The sequence below is a fragment of the Anarrhichthys ocellatus genome, unplaced genomic scaffold (assembly GCF_004355925.1).
Source record: "Anarrhichthys ocellatus isolate YVR2014 unplaced genomic scaffold, GSC_Weel_1.0 scaffold30, whole genome shotgun sequence".
Classification (NCBI taxonomy): Eukaryota; Metazoa; Chordata; class Actinopteri; order Perciformes; family Anarhichadidae; genus Anarrhichthys; species Anarrhichthys ocellatus.
In genome coordinates this window covers 2,890,297-2,913,801 of record NW_022280060.1, presented here as the reverse complement: position 1 = coordinate 2,913,801, position 23,505 = coordinate 2,890,297, and the positions used below count along the sequence as shown (strand labels likewise).

Genomic DNA, 23,505 nt, shown 5'->3' with positions numbered 1-23,505 from the left:
ACTTGTATAGAAGCAATCACTAATGTTACCAGTATCGACATAAGAGAGAAAATTATTAAGTGATTTAGTGTTTAATGACTAATTATAATACCAACAGAGATAACACCATAGTCATGAAATAAGTTAGTAACAACAGGGAAACATGCATTTATTTACAATAGTATAGACAACAAAAAGGAGCTGCTGAATGAAGGCCACAGATGGACTTTAGATCGGTAACCAGCCTGTCTTCCCTTCAATAATCCACGTTGTATAGCCATTAAATAACCCAAGAGGAAGCTTGTTCTGATTTTAGTCCTGCAAGTACCAGTCATCCCACTGTTACAAATCTGTGAAAATAAGTCTTTATAGCCAGGGAGATGTGGAGCTTCTAAAGGCAATGAAGTGTGAAGGATCCTCCTGCTACGGTGCTCTGCGTTTTATACATGCTCAGTCCGTGTCCGTCTGTCCTTCTGTTTGATGTCTAGTGCCTGACACCCTGGCTCTTCTCCCTTTCTCTGTCTGCTGCGTCTCTGCCAACGCCGTTGCCCTTTCTGTTACCATTGCCTGCCACCTCAGAGCTGGAGACAAAAACATATCAACATGAGTGACTGAGATGAGATGGTAGGTTATAGTTCAGGAAACAGCAAAACCAAAATACATTTGCGTATTTAAATTTCATATTCACTTATTCATAATGCCATACTGCTTTACCTTTGAATGTGAATTGGTCTGTTGTCCTTGATGAGGTTGTTGAGTTTGTAGTAATCCAGGAAGGTTCGAGCAACATTCCTGCCCAGTTTGGTGTCTGACGACAGGGAGTTAAAGCTAACTGTCTTTGGAAGAGGTGGACCCATCATTGTTATTAGTTCCACCTGTGATCTTACTGCTATGACAAGTCAAAATGTTTGTTGTAAAAAAAAAAAGTGTATGAATCTGATTCATTTGGGAACAATAAAAGAAAAAAAACAAGAGTGACTAAAAGTGTTTTCATCCATAACAGATACAGTTCAAGGCCCACAGTCATAGATAAAACCAATCAAAAGTAAACTTTAGTGTCCAACAATACTTCAGACATTCATGATTTATAATATATATGATGTATATGTATTTGAGATTCTGATCAGGTTTAACATAAAGTTATTTTAAAAAGCCTTAGAGACATTACCAACACACCCAGTTAGGTACAATAAATAACTAGAGACTAGTAACTGAAGAAATGAGCAGTGTAAATCCTCAAGGTACAACACATTGCGGTCTGAATTAAGTGAGGCTAAATCAAATGTATTTCACTCGTGTCAGCCAAATGCATGATGCTGTCATGAATCACACAAAAGCAATTACTTATACACTGAGGCCTTATTTAAATTCAGAGGTGAGTGCACACATCATCCCCCTGCCCACTTGTCCCTCGCTACATTAGGGACAATATCAATAACTTCACTGCTTTAATAAAACAGCTGAGCGTCTATGAGTGCTGTCGCTAAGCCTGTGATCATTAGGCTTGCAGAGCAAGTAATGATGACAATCAGCTTCAGATAATGAAGAAGTAGAGATCCACTGAATGCCAACAATGTTCCCAATCACTAAGAGTGAGGATATAGTAAATAGAGATGAATAAGAACGATGTCGCTAACAGAAGTAAATTTGATCGAGTCACTGGGAAAAACAACATCAATATCAGCTGCCAATCTACCTATCCAACCTTTTAGACATATGTCCATCGACCTTATTCCATCATCCTCCATCTATACAGAATGCACATTCATACCGCTCATATAGATCCCAACACAAAACAAACAATGACACAAACGTTTTTCCCTATTTCGAGGCATTGATGTTTGGCTGCCCCCATTCTTCACCAGGCTGGAGCATGATGGAGCAACACAAAGACATAATCTGTCACTTTCCCCTGTCATTACCTTGTTGATACTCAGATATGGCCTGTCATTCGCTGGACTATTTATCTGTCACAAAAGCGTGATTGAAACAACTGGCATACAGAAAAAGATAAGAAAAAAAGATGGAGATTCTGTCATTTTTATTTTCCAATTTCTCATAATGACCAAAAAATGACCCGAACATAAATCCTGGTTGCTATAAAGATGAAAATCTATTGTTCAAAGCCTGTTAAATTGTAAACCATTCATCCTTGGTTTGAACAGGCTGTCTGGGCATATATTTCAGCTTCGTAGTTTGTCATACCTCAAGCAAAACACACACACACGCACACACACACACACACACACACACACACAAGCACAAGGGTATACCTGGCATAAGTAAGACCTGTAAATATGCAAGCAAGCCCCTCTGTAAAGTCTGCCACCTTGGCCTTTGAAGGTGTGTTTTTGCGTATGTTCGGGAGTCTGCACAGGACTTCATTTTTCACCCGGCAGGCTGATGGCAATGCTCTCCACACGACACCAGAGTCTATATTTACACCCCATCTGGCTGTTTGTCTGTGAGTCCTGCATCAGGCCAGACTTGCTGTGAGTGTGTGTGTGTGTGTGTGTGTGTGTGTGGATGGACCACACAGGCTGTCTCATAACAGCTAGCTGATGATACTGATTATGACGAGATAAAACTACATATGAACAAACTAAGGTTATGTCCTTCTGAATCTCACTTTAATGCTAATTTGAATGCATAATAGTTATAAACAACACTGGGAGCCATGCAAGCAGGACAGCTGTGCCTTGAGCTTAATGGAAACAGCCTGCTATCTCACAAAGACAATGCTAACCTGCTGATGTTTAGCAGGTATAATGCTTACCATGGTCACCATTTAGTTTAGCATGTTACCATGATTGCTAATTATCAGTAAACACAAAGTACAGCTGAGTGCTGCTGGGTATGTCTTACCTTTATGTCGTCACAGTTCTTGACATATTACATTTTCTACCTGATGATGGCGCTAGATGGAAAGTTAAGTGATCAGCAAAGTTATTATAGTTCATCCAGAGGGGGACATGAATGCGTGTAGCAAATGTCATGGCATTTCCCCCAGTAGATATTGAAATGTCACAGTATAAGTGAAAACTTTGACCTGCTGGTGGTGCTAGAGGAAAAGTCAGGAGATCATTAAAGTCATTAGGATTCATTCTTTGGGAACTATGAATGTCTGTGCAAAATTTCACAGCAATAAATCTGACAATCGTTGAGATATTTAAGTCTGGACTGAAGCGGTGGACCAACTGACCGACTGTCATACAGGACACACTTTCCTATCTCTAGAGCTGCTGGCATAGCTTACATTAACACATCTGAATGTAGGTCGTTATTAATCTGCTACTTGCTGTTAAGAGCTGATTCACACTCACAAATAGTCATCTTCAAGGACATAAACACACACTCACATTTACCTGCGTACTCTAAACAAACAAACTCCCCTTGTATCCTCCTTCATTCTGACCTCAGGAAAGTTTTGGGTGTTTTCCTCCGTTCTCTTTCATCAGCAGAGCCCGGTGCCAGTCCTGAGCTCTTTGGCCAGGCACGCTCACGCTCAGCGACAAAAATATCTCCCGGACCCCACAGTGCGCAGATGGCCTCTCAGCTTGGCCTGTCACGACTCACCGTCTACTGCAGGAGGCTTCGTGATGGACGGTCGGCTTCTGAAGGAGAACTTCATCCGTGTGGTGAATGGTCGGAGACGCGGAGGATGCCCTGACTGCTGTCTGGCCCGTTGCCCGGGGGAAACCGTAGGGTTTGGAACGAGGCCGCTGCTGCAGTAGGAAGTGATGTGTGCAAGGGCCAGGAAACAGTTGGTGGGCTGTAGCTTGGATTACAGAGGTGAGGTGGTAGTGGAAATATCCATAAAAACTGCAGCTGCTTTAGTCCAGATCTACGCAGCCTCTTCTGAATTAACACTGAGACTAATGATGCTAATATTGTTTATACTTAATCATCAACATTATCATTATCAGTGTGTGATCATTATCCAGCTCCAGAGAGGTCAAAGAGGCGTCAGCATCTTGCCTGCCTGTCACTGAGGTGTGTGAGGCGTATTCTTTAACATCTCCGTACACATAACTGTCTTGTCTAATCAATAGCGGGTCATTGTCATGGCTCAAGGGCACGCCAGCTTAGGTGCTGATGAGATACGTGAGACAACGGCGATTGGGACATTACTTGTTTACTGCAGCTGTTTACTGTCAGCACGCCATTTAGCGGCTTTCACCGCTATGTCCCCCGTGCCTGGTCCTGTAGGACAGACAGACAAGGTGACAATCAGACAACAAGGCCCCCAGTGGTATAATGGACAAGACGCGCAGAGAATGCTGTCCAGATCGGACGGGAGTTAACAAGCAGACAAGCAGGGGACATTCAAGCCATCAATACGATCCACTGACAGGTCCTGTCACTGCACTGACACGTAGAGATCTAATTATCAATGCTAATTAAGAGCCTAGTCAACAACAGCAATACAGAAAGGGACATTTTTGTCCCCAATAGCGATTCAGCAGACTGAAAGACCTCACGTCCTGTTGCCCAAAGGGACAAACAAGGGTTGATTTAAATCCCTGAAAAGAGGAACTGTCACTGCCAAGGAGACAAGCTCTGAAACTTGAGTCGTAAAATGAAATACGTGCAAGAACGGCTTCTGTTTTCTTACAGTGTGCACTTGCAGGAATAGAGACTCTTCTGATCTACGGTGTGCTGCTCTGAAAACAGAATATGGAAACTATTTTTATATTATTATTAATATAATTATTATGTTTCTTTACAAAAGTTGCACTCATTTGTTGTTTAGAAAAGGCTATGCTTTGTGTATACAAGTTCAAGAAATATAAACAAAACGTACATACCATTATACACACCTGTCTCATTGTGGTACCTGTGATTTATGACTTCAAGCCTCTCTTCATGTTCTTTCTTATTAGTGCCATTATCCTGAAGGTATCACTTTTATAATGTTACAATCGTATCATCTCTTACTCATCAACTGCCACTTCACCCACTTGCAACTTTTACACTTTAACTGACAACTCCACTGCTTTAGTTATGGTTTAACTGGTGAGTTCATCTATTTTCAGTGTTCACACTTCAGCTCTATCACACTTGATGATTTCATGTCATCTCAGACGGTGAAAGTTAGACTTCTTTCAGCATTTCCATTTGAACTGCCACTTCAACTTATTTCAGTCATGCAACTGTTAAACGCTTCAACTGCAAATTTTCAGCTCCGAGCACACTTTTCACAAAACGACTTTCTCAGACTCTCCGCGAACATCAACTTCATCAACGTTTAGAACAACGACCAAAACACAACTAGAGGTGTGCATCTTTGTGAGTGCTCATGTGAGGACACCTGTTCATCTGAGCATACTGTAGCAACAATATTTGTGCAATCAACTGTGTTTTTAAATGTGTCTGCATCTGTGCTCACTTGCACATGTGAGCACCTATCCATTTGTGCAAGTCTGTGTGATATGATGTGTATGATGTGTGGTACTGAAGCATATTTTGCCTCCAAGCCACTTCTCACAATCTGTCCATTGGGTGTCAGGTTCACTGATGCATACATATGTTCCACTGGCTAATCTGGTGTTTATAGAGTCCCACTGTTATGGCGAGGTGCACGTCAAACAGACCTAAGACACATGTAGAAAATGATGGCTACAAGTGTGTATGTCTTAACCAACACCACACCATCCTGCTGGATAACTCAACAATGGCAATAGATGTGGATTATTTGAGTGAACATCTTCAATAAGAAGATCACTGTGTCAGAAGCCTCTGCATGTCTTTTACTGAAAGAAAACATCAAATTTGCATGAATCAAACAAGGGATAAAAATGTACTTTTCTTCCTCTCAGAGTGAGAAGTTTGAAAATCTGCACATCTGTACACTGACTGAAAAAAGCAACAGCTCAACCCAGCGCCGGAAAAACAAGAGCGAAATCTTTCAGGGAAGGCATAATGGCTTTTTAATGTTTTTGAATAATTCTTCAAAGTCACAGAGAATACTGTCTCTCCACAATACAAAAAAAAACATCCACACCCACACACACACTACAAGGTAAGTAGGCCCCCTAAAGCTCACATAAATGCACGTACTGAACTCACACAACGGAAAGCGTCAAGCTGAGTTTTGAGCGAGATCCCAGATTCTCTCAGCCCTAAACCACTCCACTTTCCAGTTTAAACTTCAGAGTCTGAACTGGAAGGTCCATCACAAAACGCAGCTGGTCTATGAACATAGAAAAACATGCCAAAATATTACATTTTTGTTCTGGGACGTGGGATGTCAGTGAGACTAAAACTAACTTTAAGTGCAGTACATAAGCATAAAAAAGAGATATATTCATAGGAGTAGGTACGCACATATGCACACGCACGCACACAAGTGTTATTAATGATTAGAGGACAAAGAGAAGACAGATACACGGTGGAGGTTGTCCCTGCTGTTTCAGAGAAGATGATTCTCAGCTTGACTAAATGATATAATGAGCTGTTATGTTCTAGGTGACAAGATGAGAGGAAAGGACAGAATGAAGGAGAAACGAGGACATGAAAAGAGAGATCAGAAAACAAATACAGACACACTGAGCATTACACCTTTTTTTTCCGAGCACCTTCAAACTGTGACAAACGTCTCAGCTGTGAGAAAGGTTACGATTTCAATTTTGGTGGCTACAAGTCACAGCAGTGGAGAAGGAGAGTCAGGAAAGATTAAAGGGTAAGGGCGGCATGTTTTGAAGGTGGTAAGAGTTAGGGCCGAGGTTATTACTCATTTGTCATGTATTAGTTTAAAGGACTGTGTGTGTGTGTGCCTGTTTGTGTGTGTGTGCATCAGGTGAGAAAGGTGGAGGGGGGGCGTTGAGATGCTAAAGGTCTCTGTTGATGATTTGCACGCTTCATCGAGCTGACTGCTGGGGCGTATAAAGCGACATGGTCGGTTCCTTCAACCTGCCTGACCCCAATCTCCACTCTACACCAGGTCCCTGTGCTGCCTGCCCACCCTGTGGATCCCCTCCTCCTTGTACACATCCCCTTCTCACAGCCAAACACACACACACACACCTGGAAAACAAAAAAGATCAAGCAAGTCCTCTCACAAGGGCTGAGTTTTCTTCCAATTTGACCTTCAGATGAAATGTCCCCTCTGCACACACACACACATAGAGGCTGAGACCTGGCTCCACATGTATTATTATCCTGCTCTGCACCCAGTGCCACCAACTCAAATAAAAACACAGTGGAATTTGTTTATCACAACTGCCAGACATTTGTCTCCTAAACGTAAGCCTAGCTATTTGTCTGTGGCTGTGGTGATACCCTGTGTATGCACATGCCTGCATTCCAGTTGTGATTTGGGAATCACAACTGGATTGCAAAGACCCGAGATGTTTCTATGAGAAGCATTTAAGGGATGAGAGGGTGTGGAAAACACACACACACCACATCCCAATACGAGTGACTCTGTATCACTTCAACGAATTTCCAAATATTTATATGTACATTGGACTTGAATGTTACTAACTTTTCATGTGGGTGTGAACTAGAGGGAAATACACACATGGTGAGTCAGAATGTGCCAGCTCTTAGCACTAGAGGGCACTAGGGCTACGTCTATATCCACCCTCCCCTCCACCTGCAGAATATGTGTAGGGGAGCACATACTTTTCATATGTAGGGTCCTTATCGCTCTCTCTAAATCTCTCTTTCGCCCTCTTCTCACTCACTCTATCGGTAAGATCAGACCGCCATCGGCCGGCTCTCAGGAGCTCTTCAGCCCTGAGAAGGTCAGCTGAAGGAAAACTTCCTCCCGTCTGGCTCCATTAACGCACCTGTGACCTTCGGTTCCCGTGACGAATGTAATGTGTGTGCTCCATGTGTGCACGATTGTAGTCGACAGGAATCGAGTTAAAGCAAATCAAAGCCTCAACTGCGCGCGCACACACACACAAACACACAGCATTACGCATTCCAAAACAAGCCCCTTTCTCCTCTCTCCTTTGTAAATAAAATCAATAGACGCAGCTATCACATCCCTATTCTGTCACTGCACATCTGTCGCAACAAGAGGCACCAAAAGAGCAACATGGTTTTCTTCAGAGTACACATGACCTGACGCACACAAACTCCCCACCAAGGATTCAAATATTAAGATAATGACTTGGATGATTACGAGATGAATTGGCTTGATTTCAGAGGGAGATGGTAACTGCAACGACAATGTGTGTGTGTGTGTGTTGTTTGAAACAAGGAGAAATGTGCAATTAAGAGAGAGACACATATCAGAACATTAGTACTGCTTTCTACACTCTGATCTTTTCCTCTCTTGACGAACACATACAGCCATGCAGATGCATGTACACTCACACGGATCATATATGTTGAAGGATACATGTCTCCTCAGTGTACGGCACAGGAGCAGTGCTGCCAGCCGTCATGTAGCTGTAGAAGGACACCTCTAGAGTGTAGCAGTAGGACGTGTCATCAAGGAGACCACCGAGGAACCGTCTACCGGTACCGGCCTTCACCATGTCCTTGTTAAAGGACGTGTTGGACTAGAGGGGTGCACAAACAAAACAACCACATCTGAGACATTGTGTTGGACTAGTGGTTAGAAAGATGACACTTCAGTGAGAGGATTTAAGCTCAAGTATTTGTGTCAGCAAGCATCTTCCCTATTTGTGGAGTCTGGAGAATTTCCCTACAGAGATCATTAGCCCTGACTATGACATATAACCTTAAATAACTCTATGGAAAGTGTTGTGAGTTTCAAAAGGTACTTGTGTTTCCCAGTTGAAACTTTCCAAAAAATAATGTCTTCTGAAGTCCTTGATAACCTGAACGGCACATTATTTCCTACAGTAAAAGAGAAGAAAAAACACATTCAGCATAAACATATTGCTTTTGTGTTTTTTCGTGTCCCAGTTTACTCATCACTTAAACAATTTAACATTTCACAGTTGTAAACTTCAGTGGAAATAGTTACTGCCAACGTCCAGAGAATCACAAAGCGATTATTGCGTTGGGCAAATCTGCTAAGACCTGTGAAAGTTTCCCATATCAACAATCTGTGATTGAGGGTTTAAAATGTTGTATGTTGGAAAATTTCAGTTGGGAGAAGCTACTTTACTTATTAAAACAGGCAGTTTGTAGGAATTGGTGGCATCTAGCTGTGTGGTTGCTGAAACACAAATTATGTACACTGGCTTATTTGAACAGATTGACTTCATTCAAAGTCATCACAAAGCTGTAAATGGCTATAGCAGAACAAAAAAAAAGTCCAGTCTATTTTGGGTTTCAGCGTGTCAGCTATACTATATGATGCTGTCTTGGGAAGAGTGTGGAAAAGTTTCCATTCACTGTCACTCCACTCTGCTCTGCTGCAGTGAGAGTTGCCTTGCTGAAATGCAGACTTGGTGGCCACCAGTGGGAGTTTGCCATGATTGTGTTGTGCTGCTGCTGCTGCTGCTGCTGCACTGGGCTTTAGGTAGTGCTGAATGGGCAGAGGGACAAAAGCACAGAGAGGGAGATGACCCCTGGGCCAGCTGTCACACAAGCAACACAAAGAGAGAGAGAGAGAGAGAGAGAGAAAGAGAGAGAGAGAGATTCTCTTGAAATAGTGTTTTACTCGTCCTTCGTTACTGCATACCGTATAGACACTGACAATAAGTGACATTTCCATGCATGTGTGGGTGAACATCCTCCTCTCTGGCTTTTCTCTGTATCCAGGTTGGCACTGGGTGTCAATGGGCAATAAAGGTTATTCTTTATGATGTGTGTAAGTGGCTCTGCTATGAAATGTCAGCGTCACTGAGAAAACGAAGGTCAGTGACAAGTGACACCGGGCTGAGACGAAATGGTTTCGTGGATAATGTACCTGTATGAAAACGGTTTTATAAGGTTATGCATGTGTGGCTGTGTGGAGGAGCATCACAGTCAGTGAATGGATGTTTTTTTTTCCACATGCTCTTCTGTTCTTTGCACCTCTCCTCCATTCATTTCCAATACTTTCATTTACTCCTTGGTTTTCCTCTCCTCCCTGCCCTCAGTCTTCACAGTCCTGTCCAAATAAAGCCAGTTTCAGACACCTAACAGGAGGCTTTAGCTCCAACACCTGCACTGCTCATACAGAATATCCTGGCCTACTTTTACAGTACAGTCTTGTGTTTCGTCATAATCTTCATTGTTTGCTATTTCTGTTCTGCACACACATACAGTATACATGCACATTCATATTAAAGGTAACATGTCAGGGAAACTGTTCTGTACATCTGTAGGATCTCTTTAGACATGCAAGTAAACATTCATGCTATATACTGTATGTTACTTCACAGACATTTGTTCATATTCTAAGACCTCTTACTTGTTAAATTGGACATATATTGATAATCCACACCTTACTTCATACCTTATTTTGAGGGGGATAGTGTAGATTCTCATACATAATTTCCATTCATATTTTTACTCCTCAAGAACTTCTGCCACCACTGCTGCTGTTTGGGTACACCAACATTTTGCATACCTACCTATTCCTGAAATTTTACTGTATTCTTTTACATAATTTATACGTTTTAAAAAATATATTCTGGAGTTGAAATCTTCGGGTGTGTGCTTAAGTATTTCCGTTACTCCGTGTTACTAGTTAATTGAACTGAACTGTCAGGGTTGATGAAGTTCAACCCTCTCTTCTTTTACACTCTGCTCAGCTCCTCTCTTAAGTGGTCAAGGTGAGAACCTTTGTGCACAGCTGGAATGGGCTCTTTTCTTCTTCACACATATTCCCTCAAATAATTTAACACCTCCTGTGTTTGTACGTGTATGTTTACACTCACATGTGTCAGCTGTGTGCATATGTATTGCTAATTCCATATATATATGTTTTACTCACTTTTTTAATCAACACGTTGCCTCTAATCCATGCAGTTACACACATTCACACCTGGGAGCTGCCCAGTGCAACCAAGGACTTCAACTGTTTACCACTAAGAGTGCAACAGTTGGCAATTAAATGCCTCGCTGAACATCACCTCACCAGTAGTTGCCGAGACAAGTTCATGTTCTTTTTCCGAGCATGGCCCCGGGATTGAAGCTGAGTGAAATTCTGCTTGGCAGCCTGCATATCCGGTGTGTTTGTGTGTGTCTGTTTGCGTGACTTACAAAGGAGAAGTCTGGTGCATTTTGGCATAACAGTCTGGGGAAGACAGCCTGTCTCTGGACGCGCTCCTCGTCCTCGAACACATTGCCGTACATGAAGCCATTCAGCATGGTGGAGTGGGCGTGAACATCAATGTAGAACTCCAAACTAACTCTCTGATGGAGGAAAAGAGGGAACAGACAGAACGGAGAGAACAGAGGGAGAGAGAAACGCACAGACAGAAGATAAGAAAAAAACAGAAGGTTAGTGGGGAAGATGGGACAACAGTCCACACCAGGCCTTTCTTTACTAAGACTGTGCTGGGAGAGGATTTCCGCCATGGGATGACTACATACCCTCCAGACATTGTGGACTGACAGTATGTTTACTACCTGAAAGGAGTCAACCACCCACACATAACTTCAATCAGACTGTCTACATGAAGGGCACACCTACAGCACATACATAGACGGCGAGCAGAGATGGATATGGTGCTAAGACACACACATGCTCTCTCCTGAGATTGTCACATTCATCATAAACTCCATACTTATTTATCAGGTTAATATTGACTTCATATTGAGTTTGTAATGTCTTTTCTCTACAGCATACACTGTGTAAAATGGATTCGATAAGATCTGTTTCTCTCAACTCTGTAATCATTCAATCTACACACACAGACAGACACACAGACACACACACGCACACATTTATCTTGTGACACAAATAGGGAACTTCCACTGATTTGACTTATCTCCAACTTCTAACTTTAACATTAACTCTGACATGTCTAGATGCAGGACTATCACATACCTGTAGCACCCATTTCAGGTATTCTGCTTATAAAGGTGTCAGTTTGATAGATCTGACATTGTTACTCCTCAATTCAGCACACATAAGAAATAGCGGAACTGCACATAGCTAGAAATAATTAAACCAACTGGAAGATGTTAGTGAGACAGCACCAGGAACACCTTAGAAAATCTCATTTCAATTAGCTATCCAAAGTTGCAGTCTGATATCCATCTATGTATATCATTTCAGGGTAGAACAAAACAGTCAAGCATATTAATTCCCTTTACACTTCCAACTAACAGAGTACAATATGCATAATAGCACATACTTTATAGTGTTATCCATGCTATTGTGTAGTGTGGAATTGGGCCATATATCTAGCAACTCACTCACACTACATCAGTGTAAATGACGCTCTAGTTACTTTACATACACCACCATAGAACAATAAAACTAAATTACATTTTCTTCAGGTTGCTGCATAACTTAAATGTACTACAATACACTGTCCAATTTAGCTGCATGTTATGTAAGATACTTAACTATCTAACCACAGAGCTGTTACATGTTTTTATCTCGCTTGCATTTGAATGTGATATTGATTGATCTATAATCTTGACATATATCTAACTGTCTAAAAAAGCTGGTGTATTTTTTTAAACTCCAATCCCAAACCCTAAAGCCGGGTGAAGACGATCAAAAATGACCTCACTTTGCAAAAAATTCTACTCAATGGTCTTAAAGTGGTTGTGACAAGGGCAGAAATCCAAGCCCCCTCACCACCAGCAACCAACCCACCCACCCACTCTCACACACACACACACATACACACACACGCACACACACACACACACACACACACACACACACACACACACACACACCTTCTGACCCTTAATTCGGGAGCAGCACCAACTAGCATCCCTCCTCTCTGCCTCCTCTCTATCTTATCACTCCATTCTGCTCCTGGTTTTATCCTTCCACTTCTTCTTCTTCCTCCTCTTTATCTCCCTCCCTCTTGCTCTGCTCATTACACATTCACCACCACACCTTGTTCCCTGTGGGTCGTAAAGGGGAGAGGAAGGGAAGAATGAGAGGATGGAAAAGGACAGGGAGCGATATTCGGAGATGAAGGGGAGGGAGAGCAGAGAGAGGGAACAACAAAGACGGACAAAAGACAAAGAGAGAAAACGATGCATGTGGGTTTGTGACTGTGTGTGAGAGAGGTAGAGGAGCAAGGAAGAGCACACAGAAAAACATGTAGAGATGGGGGTGCAAAGAGAGAGGAAAGAAGTACATAAGAGAGAGCAAAAAAGAGAGAAAGACAGAGAGAGATACAGAGAGACATAGAGATGTGTGTCGGGAGGAGTAGAGAGATTGACAGGAGAGAGAGAGAGAAAGAGAGAGAGACAGGGAAGCGGTGCTTGGGCGGCCCGGGCGACGCAGTGTGCCTGTGTTTGAAATTCCGCTCACAGCCAAAGCAATTTCCTGGCGGTGGTTGTGCTGTCAGCTGCTTGGCTGGCTGGCGGTGAAATATGGTGGCTGGGAGTCGGCCGCTAGCAGCCCCCGACAACCTGATGGATGGAGCCCCAGAGGAGAGGAACAGCAGCAGGAGAAGTTGGAGGAGGAGGGGAGGTGAAAGAGGACGGTGTGAAGGGAGGAGGGAGGCAGAAACAACAGAAAAACAAACACAAAAAAGAGCAAGAGGGAAAAAAGCTAAATGCAGCCAACTGAGCAGTAGACAGTCTGAGAAATACATAAAGAGACATTAAAGGGAGAGTTAGATAGGGGATGAAAAGAAAGAGGCGAAAGGTAGATGGAGAAAGAGGAGGGAGGGAGGTAATGAGAGAAGTAGACCCAGATCCATTAGGAAGAGGAAGGAGGGTGGAAGGAGTTCCAACCAACCAGCCGGGGTCTAGACAAGGGAAACCAGCCTAATAATCACCTAGGCGTCTCCCCTGTGGAGGGCATGGAGGCTGGGAGGAGGGAGAGGAATAAAAGGAGGAGATATAGGTGGATGGATTGGAGGGCGCTGATCAACAGTGGCAGATTGCTTATAGCAGAGGTTAAGTGGTGGATACATGCGTACATTTGGTAGAATACCAGTGAATGACTGATCTGCAAATTCTTTATTTAATTCAGATTTTACTTTTTCATCTCATATAATCAGAATTTCCAAGGGGCTGGATACATTACATGGCCAAAAGTAAGTGGCTAAAAATTACACTAGTCTGTGATTGTTGAACATCTCATTTCAAAACCACTGATGTTAAAATGCTGTGCATAATCTAATTATTTGCTGCTTTGCTGGCATTGAATTTGTGAGGTCAGACACTGATTTTGGGTAATGTTTGATGGGGTTGAGGTCAGGGCTCAGTGCAGGCCATAGGGTCCTCCCACGCCAAACTTTGAAATAGAGCTGAAACGATTGGTCGAATAACAGATTAGTCAATGGACAGAAAATGAAATGTTAGTTGCAACATATTCAGAAACCTATTTCTTTATTGACCCTGCTTTGTGTAATGGGGCATTGCCATGTTGAAACAGGGAAAGGTTGTTCCCAAACTGTGGCCACACAGTTCAGCAACACCAAACTAAACATTGGACCAAAATATCTATGTATGCTATAGGATTAAGTGTCCAGTAGTTGGAATTAAGATGCCTATAGCCAAACCATGAAAACAACAAAGTGCATGGCCAAAAATGGTTGTTATGTATGGCAAAAAGTATGGACACACTATCTACATACCTTTGGCTCTGCAGTTTATCATGTATGAAATACAGTGTGCCAATCCACTGAGGGGAAAACTCAGATTCAGTCACATTCATACATGTTATTGAAGCCACCTGATATAGATATTTATCTTCATTTAGAGAGAACACGCACAGAAAGAAGGTGAAGGACCTAAAGCCTCATCTTGTTTGTTCCCTGTCCTCATTCTAACCCAAGAAGGTTTCTCCTTCACTGCTTCATGTGAAGGACAGCAGAGGGGCAGCAGTAACAGCAGTATCAGCCATGGAGCCCCCACAATGTCATGTCCAGGCTTTCTACAATATTCAGTTAATGCACTGTCAATCAAACTGAGATGGTTCTGAAGGCCCAACCACTGTGATTGATGCTTCAATTAACGACCCGCTCTGACCTCCAGAATTGTTCATTTGAAATTGTAATTAAGCAATTAGGCGCAATTAAGAAACAGAGAGTGCCGAATGAAAGTCAGAAGACAATTTGAGAGAGCGAGAGAGAGAGAAACAGAGAGGGAGAGCAAGCTGTCCAAATTAAACCTCTCGGAGAGAAACAAAAGCCCCATCTCGCTGCAGAAACTCCAGGGAACTCTCAACTTGTGGTGAATTTGTAGCGGCCGCAAACAGTTTAGTGTAAAACCTAGAAGGTCAACTGAATGAATTTTGTCAGACAAGTACTTATCTGCTGCATATTAATTAGAGCGGGGTGCGGTGAGGGCCGTAAATGCCGGGCTTATCTTTACACGGAAAGGAAAAGGAGCTGATTGAAGCAGGATTACAAGCTCCTGAATAAAGCTCCTGGCATCAGCAGCATATATACCTTTTGAGGAGAAGGGAAACTGCTGCTTGTTCAAGAAAAGAAAGTTGAACATACTCGCCATGTGATGCACATTATACAACACTGAAATATTGCCTATAAAGCCTGTGGAAGGAGTGACAGGATTGTATCTGTTGTAGCTAGCTAGATCATTTAGCCAATGCTTGTTTCACAAGTTGGTAAAGCCATAAATATGCATTTTATGACTACATACATATCAGGCTAAAAGACTGAGGCTAAAGCTGCATGTTTTACATAAAAGATCAGCATCCTCACCAGTTGTTGATCCACGTGGAATTAAATGAAGCTGGCCTTGTAAGAAGCACTGTGTTAGGTTAAGAACATATTGTAAACAGAATAGTGGGCCGGACATACATTTGCAGTTTATGTTAAAGACAAACACACTTTACTTAAAAACCAAACCACTATCCTAACTCTAGCCCAATTCACAACACTTCAACAAGTGGAGAAATAGTTATGGCCGCCCAACTATAATGGGGGGGAATTAAAATCAGTCAGATCCAACCTCAAGTCAACGAGATAAACCTGGGCAATGAAAGCGAGAGTAGAAACCTCTCATTCACAATGCAATGACTAATGAAGTGCTCTTGAGCAAGGTACTTTCCCAGTGGACCCACCTAGGTGTGAATTTGTGACACTGTGTGAGCATCAAACATTTATACAGAGTCAAACATTCCCACAAAATAATACAAGGAAAGAAAAACTCAAAAGTCATTTCACTTATAGACTGTAAAAGTCTATCCGACATTTCATTAGTTAGAGAAGCCCATCCAGGTCACAGGGGCACATGGTTAGTGACCCTCTGATGATGCACCAGTGACAGAACATGGCCAATGGCGTGACCTGCTTCATAGACGGGAGTAGATGACACAAAACTCTCTATCCGTCTGTCTCCGTCTCTCTCATTGTCTCTCCTCCCCCCCTTCCACCTCTGTACTGTGCTCTCAAATTGATGGCGGTATTTGTCCGTTTATGAACACAGAGGTGACTTGTAATCAGCCTGAACGGGCGCACGCAGCCCTGTGCTTCGGGCCTGTTAGTGCCATATAAGCTGCCACATCTGTTGGGAAGGCCTGCCAGGAGAACAGGTGAAGGAGAATAAAAGGAGGTTGATAGGTACAGACAGGAATAGGTGGCGAGGGAATAAATAACAGCAAAGAGGAGCAAGAGGGGAGGTATTGAAAAAAATCATTTGAACTATTATGTAAAAAAATTAAGATAAGGTAAAAGCCTGGGACCTAAGTTGATAAAATGCATCCAAATTGCCAGCGTGCGAGAGCTTCATCTGTATCTTTCCTGTGAAAAGCAGACAATTCCGCTTCCAATGGAGTGAGAATAAAAAGAGGGCCGGTGGAAAGATTGAAACGCTGCGGGGATGATGGGGTAAAATTGGCCGTAAATATCAGAAATGGATCAGAAATTGTCGGCTGACACCAGAGGACAACTCACATGGAGACAGACAGTGAGGGAGAGAAAGAGACACAAAAAGCACACACAGAGATCTCCTGATTCACACATACAGTAGAATGCAAATGTGACTGTTGGACATGAAAGAGAGAGAAAGAGAGTGAGACTGTAGGAGAGGACTTTAGGGTGGATTCCAGGTGCAAAATTCATCTAGGTGCTGTGACCGGACCTATTACATTTGTTTCAGAAATTAATTTTCAAATATTATAAATGTCAAAAAGAAGCCAAGCCCACAATGACCTCTTTGTCATCCGTAACAAATTATCCAAAATGGCAGTGTCAAATTGGTGGGGATATGTCGGCCAGTGATGAATGCTTCTGGTAATCAGCCAATCAAATAGGATTCTTCTCCTGCGTTTGATAAATGAGCTAGAAAAGCAACGCTTTAGGAAGGAGATGGGTCCATTTGTTTCTTTGGCATCTTTTCCTTTTTTTCTCCCTCTCCATTTCTCTCTTTTCAAAACAAACAACAGGGTAGCTTGGGAACAGATTATAGCTCCTTGCATCACTGACTCTTTCAGCCATTTTCCCTGCTGACCAATGTTCAGCTGCAGATGGTAAATGATGGAATTTTATGAAACAGCTTGAGCAAGCTTGCCTTCAGATGGATGGAGAGGAAGTTAGCCAGTTTATGAGCATATATTTAGTTGCAATTCACACAATTGCTGTAGTTGATCACGCCTTTATTTTACATTTCACATTGTATTTATTATGTGAAGAATATGTGAAAGATCCATTTAAAGCTGCAATAAGCAATTTTGGACCACCGGGAGCGGAAAAAGAAATAAACTCACTAACAGAACTTTGATTTACTATCAGCTTAACATCTGCTCCTATAGTTCACATGGTGGCAAATCATTGCTCTATTACGCGACCAGCAGACACAATAAAACATGAGCATCCCAGTGGAGTCCTCTTACATGTCACCTGATGAACATAAGCTCATATACACTCCAACTGGCCAACTAACTCCTAAACCACCTGAGTCTGTTAGGTTGCTTAAATAATAAGGCTCTACCACAGCGTCACAGAGTACTTAAAGTATAAAGCTGGGACCATTCCATATCTTTCTTATGATTAACAAATCCCACAAAAAGGCAAAAAAACAACAATACATTAGTATGTCTCCCCTAATACTTTCCGAATCAGTTGAAATCTACTTTAACTTAAAATGTTTAAAATGTTTAAAACATCTTTTAAAAAAGGTTAAATAATCTCAAAATATAAAACAGCTGCACTGTTTTTAACACCCACTACTCAAACGGTAGTTATTAATGCATTTGTCAGCCTGTCTTGAATACGAATGGCGCTGACCATGAATTGCCATCATTTTACACCATATCTGCCTCGTCTCAAGGTCGGATTCACAAAAGATATTGCGTTAAAGATATTACAGAGCAAACATGGCCATACAGTTTTTCAGACGTAATTTACCCTTTTTTGCAGAGGCAGAAGGAAAAAATTATTTGTTTATTTGTTTATATAACAACCTTATTTTTCCTTAATTTCTTACTTGTTTTTTTGTCATATATATGTAAAAAAATGAGATGTAGGGGAGCTTTATTCATTTATTTTTCATGACTGTCATTGCATCCTGTCACTGCAACCCATAATAAATGAGTTTGAGCAGAGACGATGCCTTCGCCTGCTACAATCACTGCTGCCATGATCACTGGAAAGTCTGGGCGTGACACCCTTTATCAGAGAACTTCAGTTACCACTTACTCACTGAAGATGCTATTAATTTCACTCTAACTGCATGTGGCTATTACCGCTGATCTTTAGGAATTGGACTATTTTTGCAGGGAGGCTCATTTGCATAGAGACATATGCATGCCACCTTATTTGAATATGTGCGAATAACACAGGAGCACCAAGATGCTATTTGCTTAGGAGCGCTGTTAGGGGTGCATTTCAACCTTTGCGGGTGCTTTCTTTTGGTCTTATTTGAGCAGGTTTAGCAGTGGCAAAAGCCACACAATCCTTCAATTCGCCCCTCAGTTTGCTCCTCATCCACCCCATGAGCCACCTGTAGGCTTTGACTTAATTTCCTCTGAAGGGGGAATATATAACATCTTCATTTCCAAACTCTCCTTAGACTGAATGTTGTGAGGAGTGACGAATGTATGTATTTGATGCCAAAATGTAACTGTAAATACTCTGTATTAATATATTTACACAACCGTTCCAAGTGAGCTAGCTGATGGAAATTGGAAAGTCACTGATTTTAAAATGTAATTTCATGTTCAGGACAGTGTTTGTATAAACACTAGTGAGTGCAAATGTTCTGAGTAGTGTTGAATTTAGATACAAATATTTTTCAAATAAAGGTTTCCAGCCATCAATAGCAAGGCAGCTTAGATTGCTCCAGCAACACACTTTGATTTAAATGGCACTTGTCTCAGAACTCACAGCCAGTTCCATCCATCCATCCATTTTCCTCCGCTTATCCAGGGTCGGGTCGCGGTGGCAACAGGCCAAGCAGGCTGACCCAGACTTCCCTCTCACCGGCAACATGTTCCAGCTCATTCTGGGGGATCCCGAGGCGTTCCCAGGCCAGCTGGGAGATGTAATCTCTCCAGCGTGTTCTGGGTCTTCCCCGGGGTCTCTTCCCAGTTGGACGTGCCTGGAAAATCTCCAGTGGGAGGCGTCCAGGAGGCATCCTAATTAGATGCCCGAACCACCTCAGCTGACTCCTTTCGACGCGAAGGAGTAGCGGCTCAACTCCAAGCTCCCTCCTGATGACCGAGCTCCTTACCCTATCTCTAAGGCTGAGCCCGGCCACCCTACGGAGGAAGCTCATTTCGGCCGCTTGTAGCCACGACCTTGTCCTTTCGGTCACGACCCAGAGTTCGTGACCATAGGTGAGGGTAGGAACGTAGACCGAGTGGTAAATTGAGAGCTTTGCCTTCCGGCTCAGCTCCCTCTTCACCAAGACGGTCCGGTGCAGCGCCTGCTTTACTGCTGCAGCCGCACCGATCCGTCTGTCGATCTCCCGCTCCATCTTACCCTCACTCGTGAACAAGACCCCGAGATACTTGAACTCCTTCACTTGAGGTAGGCACTCCGTCCCCACCTGGAGGGAGCAATCCACCGGTTTCCGGCAGAGCACCATGGCCTCAGATTTGGAGGTGCTAACTCTCATCCCCGCCGCTTCACACTCGGCTGCAAACCGCCCCAGTGAATGCTGGAGGTCACGTTCCGAGGAGGCTAACAGGACCACATCATCTGCAAACAGCAGAGAGGCGATCCCGAGACCCCCAAACCTGACGTTCTCCACCCCCCGACTGCGCCTAGATATCCTGTCCATGAAAGTCACGAACAGGACCGGAGACAAGGGGCAGCCCTGGCGGAGGCCAACACCCACCGGGAACGTGTCTGACTTATTGCCAAGAATGTGGACACAGCTCCTACTGCAGTCGTACAGAGACCGGATCGCCCGTTGTAATGGGTCCGGCACCCCATACTCCTGCAGCACCCCCCACAAGAACCCCCGAGGGACCCGGTCGAAAGCCTTCTCCAAGTCCACAAAGCACATGTAGACTGGTTGGGCAAACTCCCAGAGCCCCTCCAGTAGTCTTGCGAGGGTAAAGAGCTGGTCCACTGTTCCACGGCCGGGACGGAATCCGCATTGCTCCTCTTGAATCTGAGGTTCGACAAACGGTCGGAGCCTCCTTTCCAGCACCCTGGCATAAGCCTTCCCCGGGAGGCTGAGTAGTGTGATACCCCGGTAATTCGAGCACACTCTCCGGTCCCCCTTTTTGAAAATGGGAACCACCACCCCGGTCTGCCAGTCCATGGGCACTGATCCCGACCCCCATGCGACATTGAAGAGGCGTGTCAGCCAGGACAGCCCAACTATGTCCATCGCTTTCAGCATCTCAGGGCGGATCTCATTCACCCCCGGCGCCTTGCCACCGAGGAGCTTTTTGACTACCTCAGCGGCCTCTGCCAGGGATATGGGTGAGCCTCCCCCTAGATCTTCAGGTGCTGCCTCCTCTGCAGAGGACATGTTGGTCGGGTTTAGGAGTTCCTCAAAGTGCTCTTTCCACCGCCCGACGATGTCCCCTGTCCGGGTCAGCAGTTCCCCCCCCTGCTGAGAACAGCCTGGGGTAAGCCCTACTTTCTCTTCCTGAGTCGTCGGATGGTTTGCCAGAACCTCCTTGAGGCCAACCGAAAGTCCTTCTCCATGGCCTCCCCGAACTCCTCCCATGCCCGAGTTTTAGCATTCGCGACCACCGCAGCTGCAGCCCTTCTGGCATGCCGGTACCTGTCAGCTGCTTCGGGAGACCCCTGGGCCAACCAGGCCTTGAAGGTCTCCTTCTTCAGCTTGACGGCTTCCCTCACCTCCGGTGTCCACCACCGGGTTCTCGGGTTGCCGCCACAACAGGCACCGATGACCTTCCAGCCACAGCTCCTAGCGGCCGCGTCCACAATAGAGGCTTTGAACATGGTCCATTCGGATTCCATGTCCCCAACCTCCCCACCTCGGGATGTGTGAGAAGTTCTTGCGGAGGTGGGAGTTAAAGACCTCCCGGACAGGGTCCTCCGCCAGACGTTCCCAGTTCACCCTCACTACACGTTTGGGCTTGCCGGGTCTTTCCAACCGGTTCCCCTGCCATCTGATCCAACTCACCACCAGGTGGTGATCAGTTGACAGCTCTGCTCCTCTCTTCACCCGAGTGTCCAAGACATACGGCCGCAAATCAAATGACACGATTACAAAGTCGATCATTGATCTCCGGCCTAAGGTGTTCTGGTACCAGGTACACTTATGAGCCACCTTATGTTCGAACATGGTGTTCGTTATGGCCAAACCATGGCACGCACAGAAGTCCAATAACAAAACACCATTCGGGTTCAGATCGGGCAAGCCGTTCCTCCCAATCACCCCCCGCCAGGTTTCTCCATCATTGGATCCATCGCAGCCAGTTATTGAAGTTATTGCCTGAACAGAACAAGGAAGTTATTTTCCCCAGCAGAAAGAGAGTGCTGCTGAATTCACAGTGATGGAGAATCACTTTGGAGTGACGAGGGTGTCTGTCACAAGAATGGTTGATGGAGTTTCAAACTGAGTGGGCTCCTTTGTGCAACGGAGGGCAATGTGACTTTGAATTATGATGCTTTATGCACAAAACTGTGGGTATCTAAAGGAGTAAAGAAGTTGTGGTGATTGACAAAAATGAATGGTCAGATTTATGTACATCAAGGCACAAAGAACATTTGCACTGCACCTTGAATTCAATTAGCGTTCACAATCTGCGTTGGTTTTACTAAAGTGAAGAACATCCCTAAAGATTACTTTAGGGATAGACTTACAAAGACTAAACACAGATTTTAGTCTTGACACTCAGAAGAACTCAGTAAGCACAGCTGACAACACACTATAAAGACTGTTATTAGAGTTGTACTAGGCAATCACTCAAATCATGCAAGAGCATGAACTCATGTGGTAAGGTGTCTAGAGATGCACTTCTACTGTTTCTGCTGTATACCAGGATATTCTGTCAAGCCTTATGATCATCTACAGGGGAGGCCATGTACAATTACGATACATTTTAAATTCTAAAGTAAGGGTCGTGGTTAGGTTATGCTTTACTTATCAGGTTATAATTATCTATGTTGCTCTGAAAAATAAATGTTATGTGTGATAAATCTTGAAATCATCAGGTATCATATACATATAAACAGGAGGCATTGAAACATAATCAGTCTCATGCCTACCACCAAATTTAGCGGAAAAATTAAAGCTGTAACGACAAAAGACGACGACAACCTTGGTGGTGTTTTGTTATTTCTTTGCAAGAGAAGGATTAATGCAATGTGTTGTGAATGGAGTAAAATTGTTTACTCTGACCATACAGATTTACCTTTACAACAATGACAAAACAGGGCTGCTAATAAAGCTATTTAAAGAGCTTGTGGCGTCCAGCCACTTGCCAGCCACCTGTGTGAGTGACTCACAGCATCTGTGGGAACTGTTCTCCACACTTTAGGCTGGATACCTGAATAGCATTTCAGATGCATCAATATCATTAAGTATAGGCTACTGTCTTTCTCTGGCAAGTGAGTTTGGTTAATGTGTCCGTGTTTGATCCAGGACTACCAACCTCTTACTTACAAACTCCAGTTTTTTTGCACAATTGTAGGGTACAGAAGGCAAAAACCTGAAAATTGATAATGACCTCCCATTACAGCTTCCTCTCAGTCTCCTAGTTTTTAAACAGATGACCACACTGAGTTAGCGGTTAGTAAATGGGCCACTGTAGCTGCGGCTGATCTGCTGTTAATGGAGTCCTCCAGCAGAGCCCTCCAACCCTGGTAGCCTCATTAGACCCTATGCCCGCTGTGTGAAATGAGCATGAATGGAGGGCAGCAGCACAGAGCCTCCTGGCTGCAGAGTTGGCATTGAGACTGGCATCTGGGAGCCCAGAGTAGTGTGTCTGATGGGATTAACTGGCTGTGGCGAGAGAGAGACAGAAGAGGAGATGTTGTCCAAGCCTCCAAATTAACTCTGCAAGACTAAAGGCAATCCTCACGAAAAAGGGGGGGGGGGGGGGGGGGGGGGGGGGGGGGGGGGGGGGGG

At 43.9% G+C, this 23,505-nt stretch overlaps 1 protein-coding gene across 3 annotated transcripts in view; it reads right to left on the bottom strand.

The window, feature by feature from the left end:
• Positions 1 to 55: 55 nt before the first annotated feature.
• Positions 56 to 23,505, bottom strand: part of agbl4 (AGBL carboxypeptidase 4) — a 245,361-nt gene continuing 221,911 nt past the window's right edge. For 2 of the 3 annotated variants that reach the window (XM_031863834.1, XM_031863835.1), the window contains exons 10-13: positions 11,098 to 11,250; positions 8,333 to 8,495; positions 694 to 787; positions 56 to 560 (exon numbers count right to left, since the gene is read on the bottom strand). In XM_031863834.1, coding sequence (XP_031719694.1) covers positions 464 to 560; positions 694 to 787; positions 8,333 to 8,495; positions 11,098 to 11,250 — 507 coding nt within the window. In that variant the 3' untranslated portion in view covers positions 56 to 463. Of the gene's footprint in view, positions 561 to 693; positions 788 to 8,332; positions 9,434 to 11,097; positions 11,251 to 23,505 lie in introns of those variants that run through there. The other variant, XM_031863836.1, reaches the window with a different exon arrangement.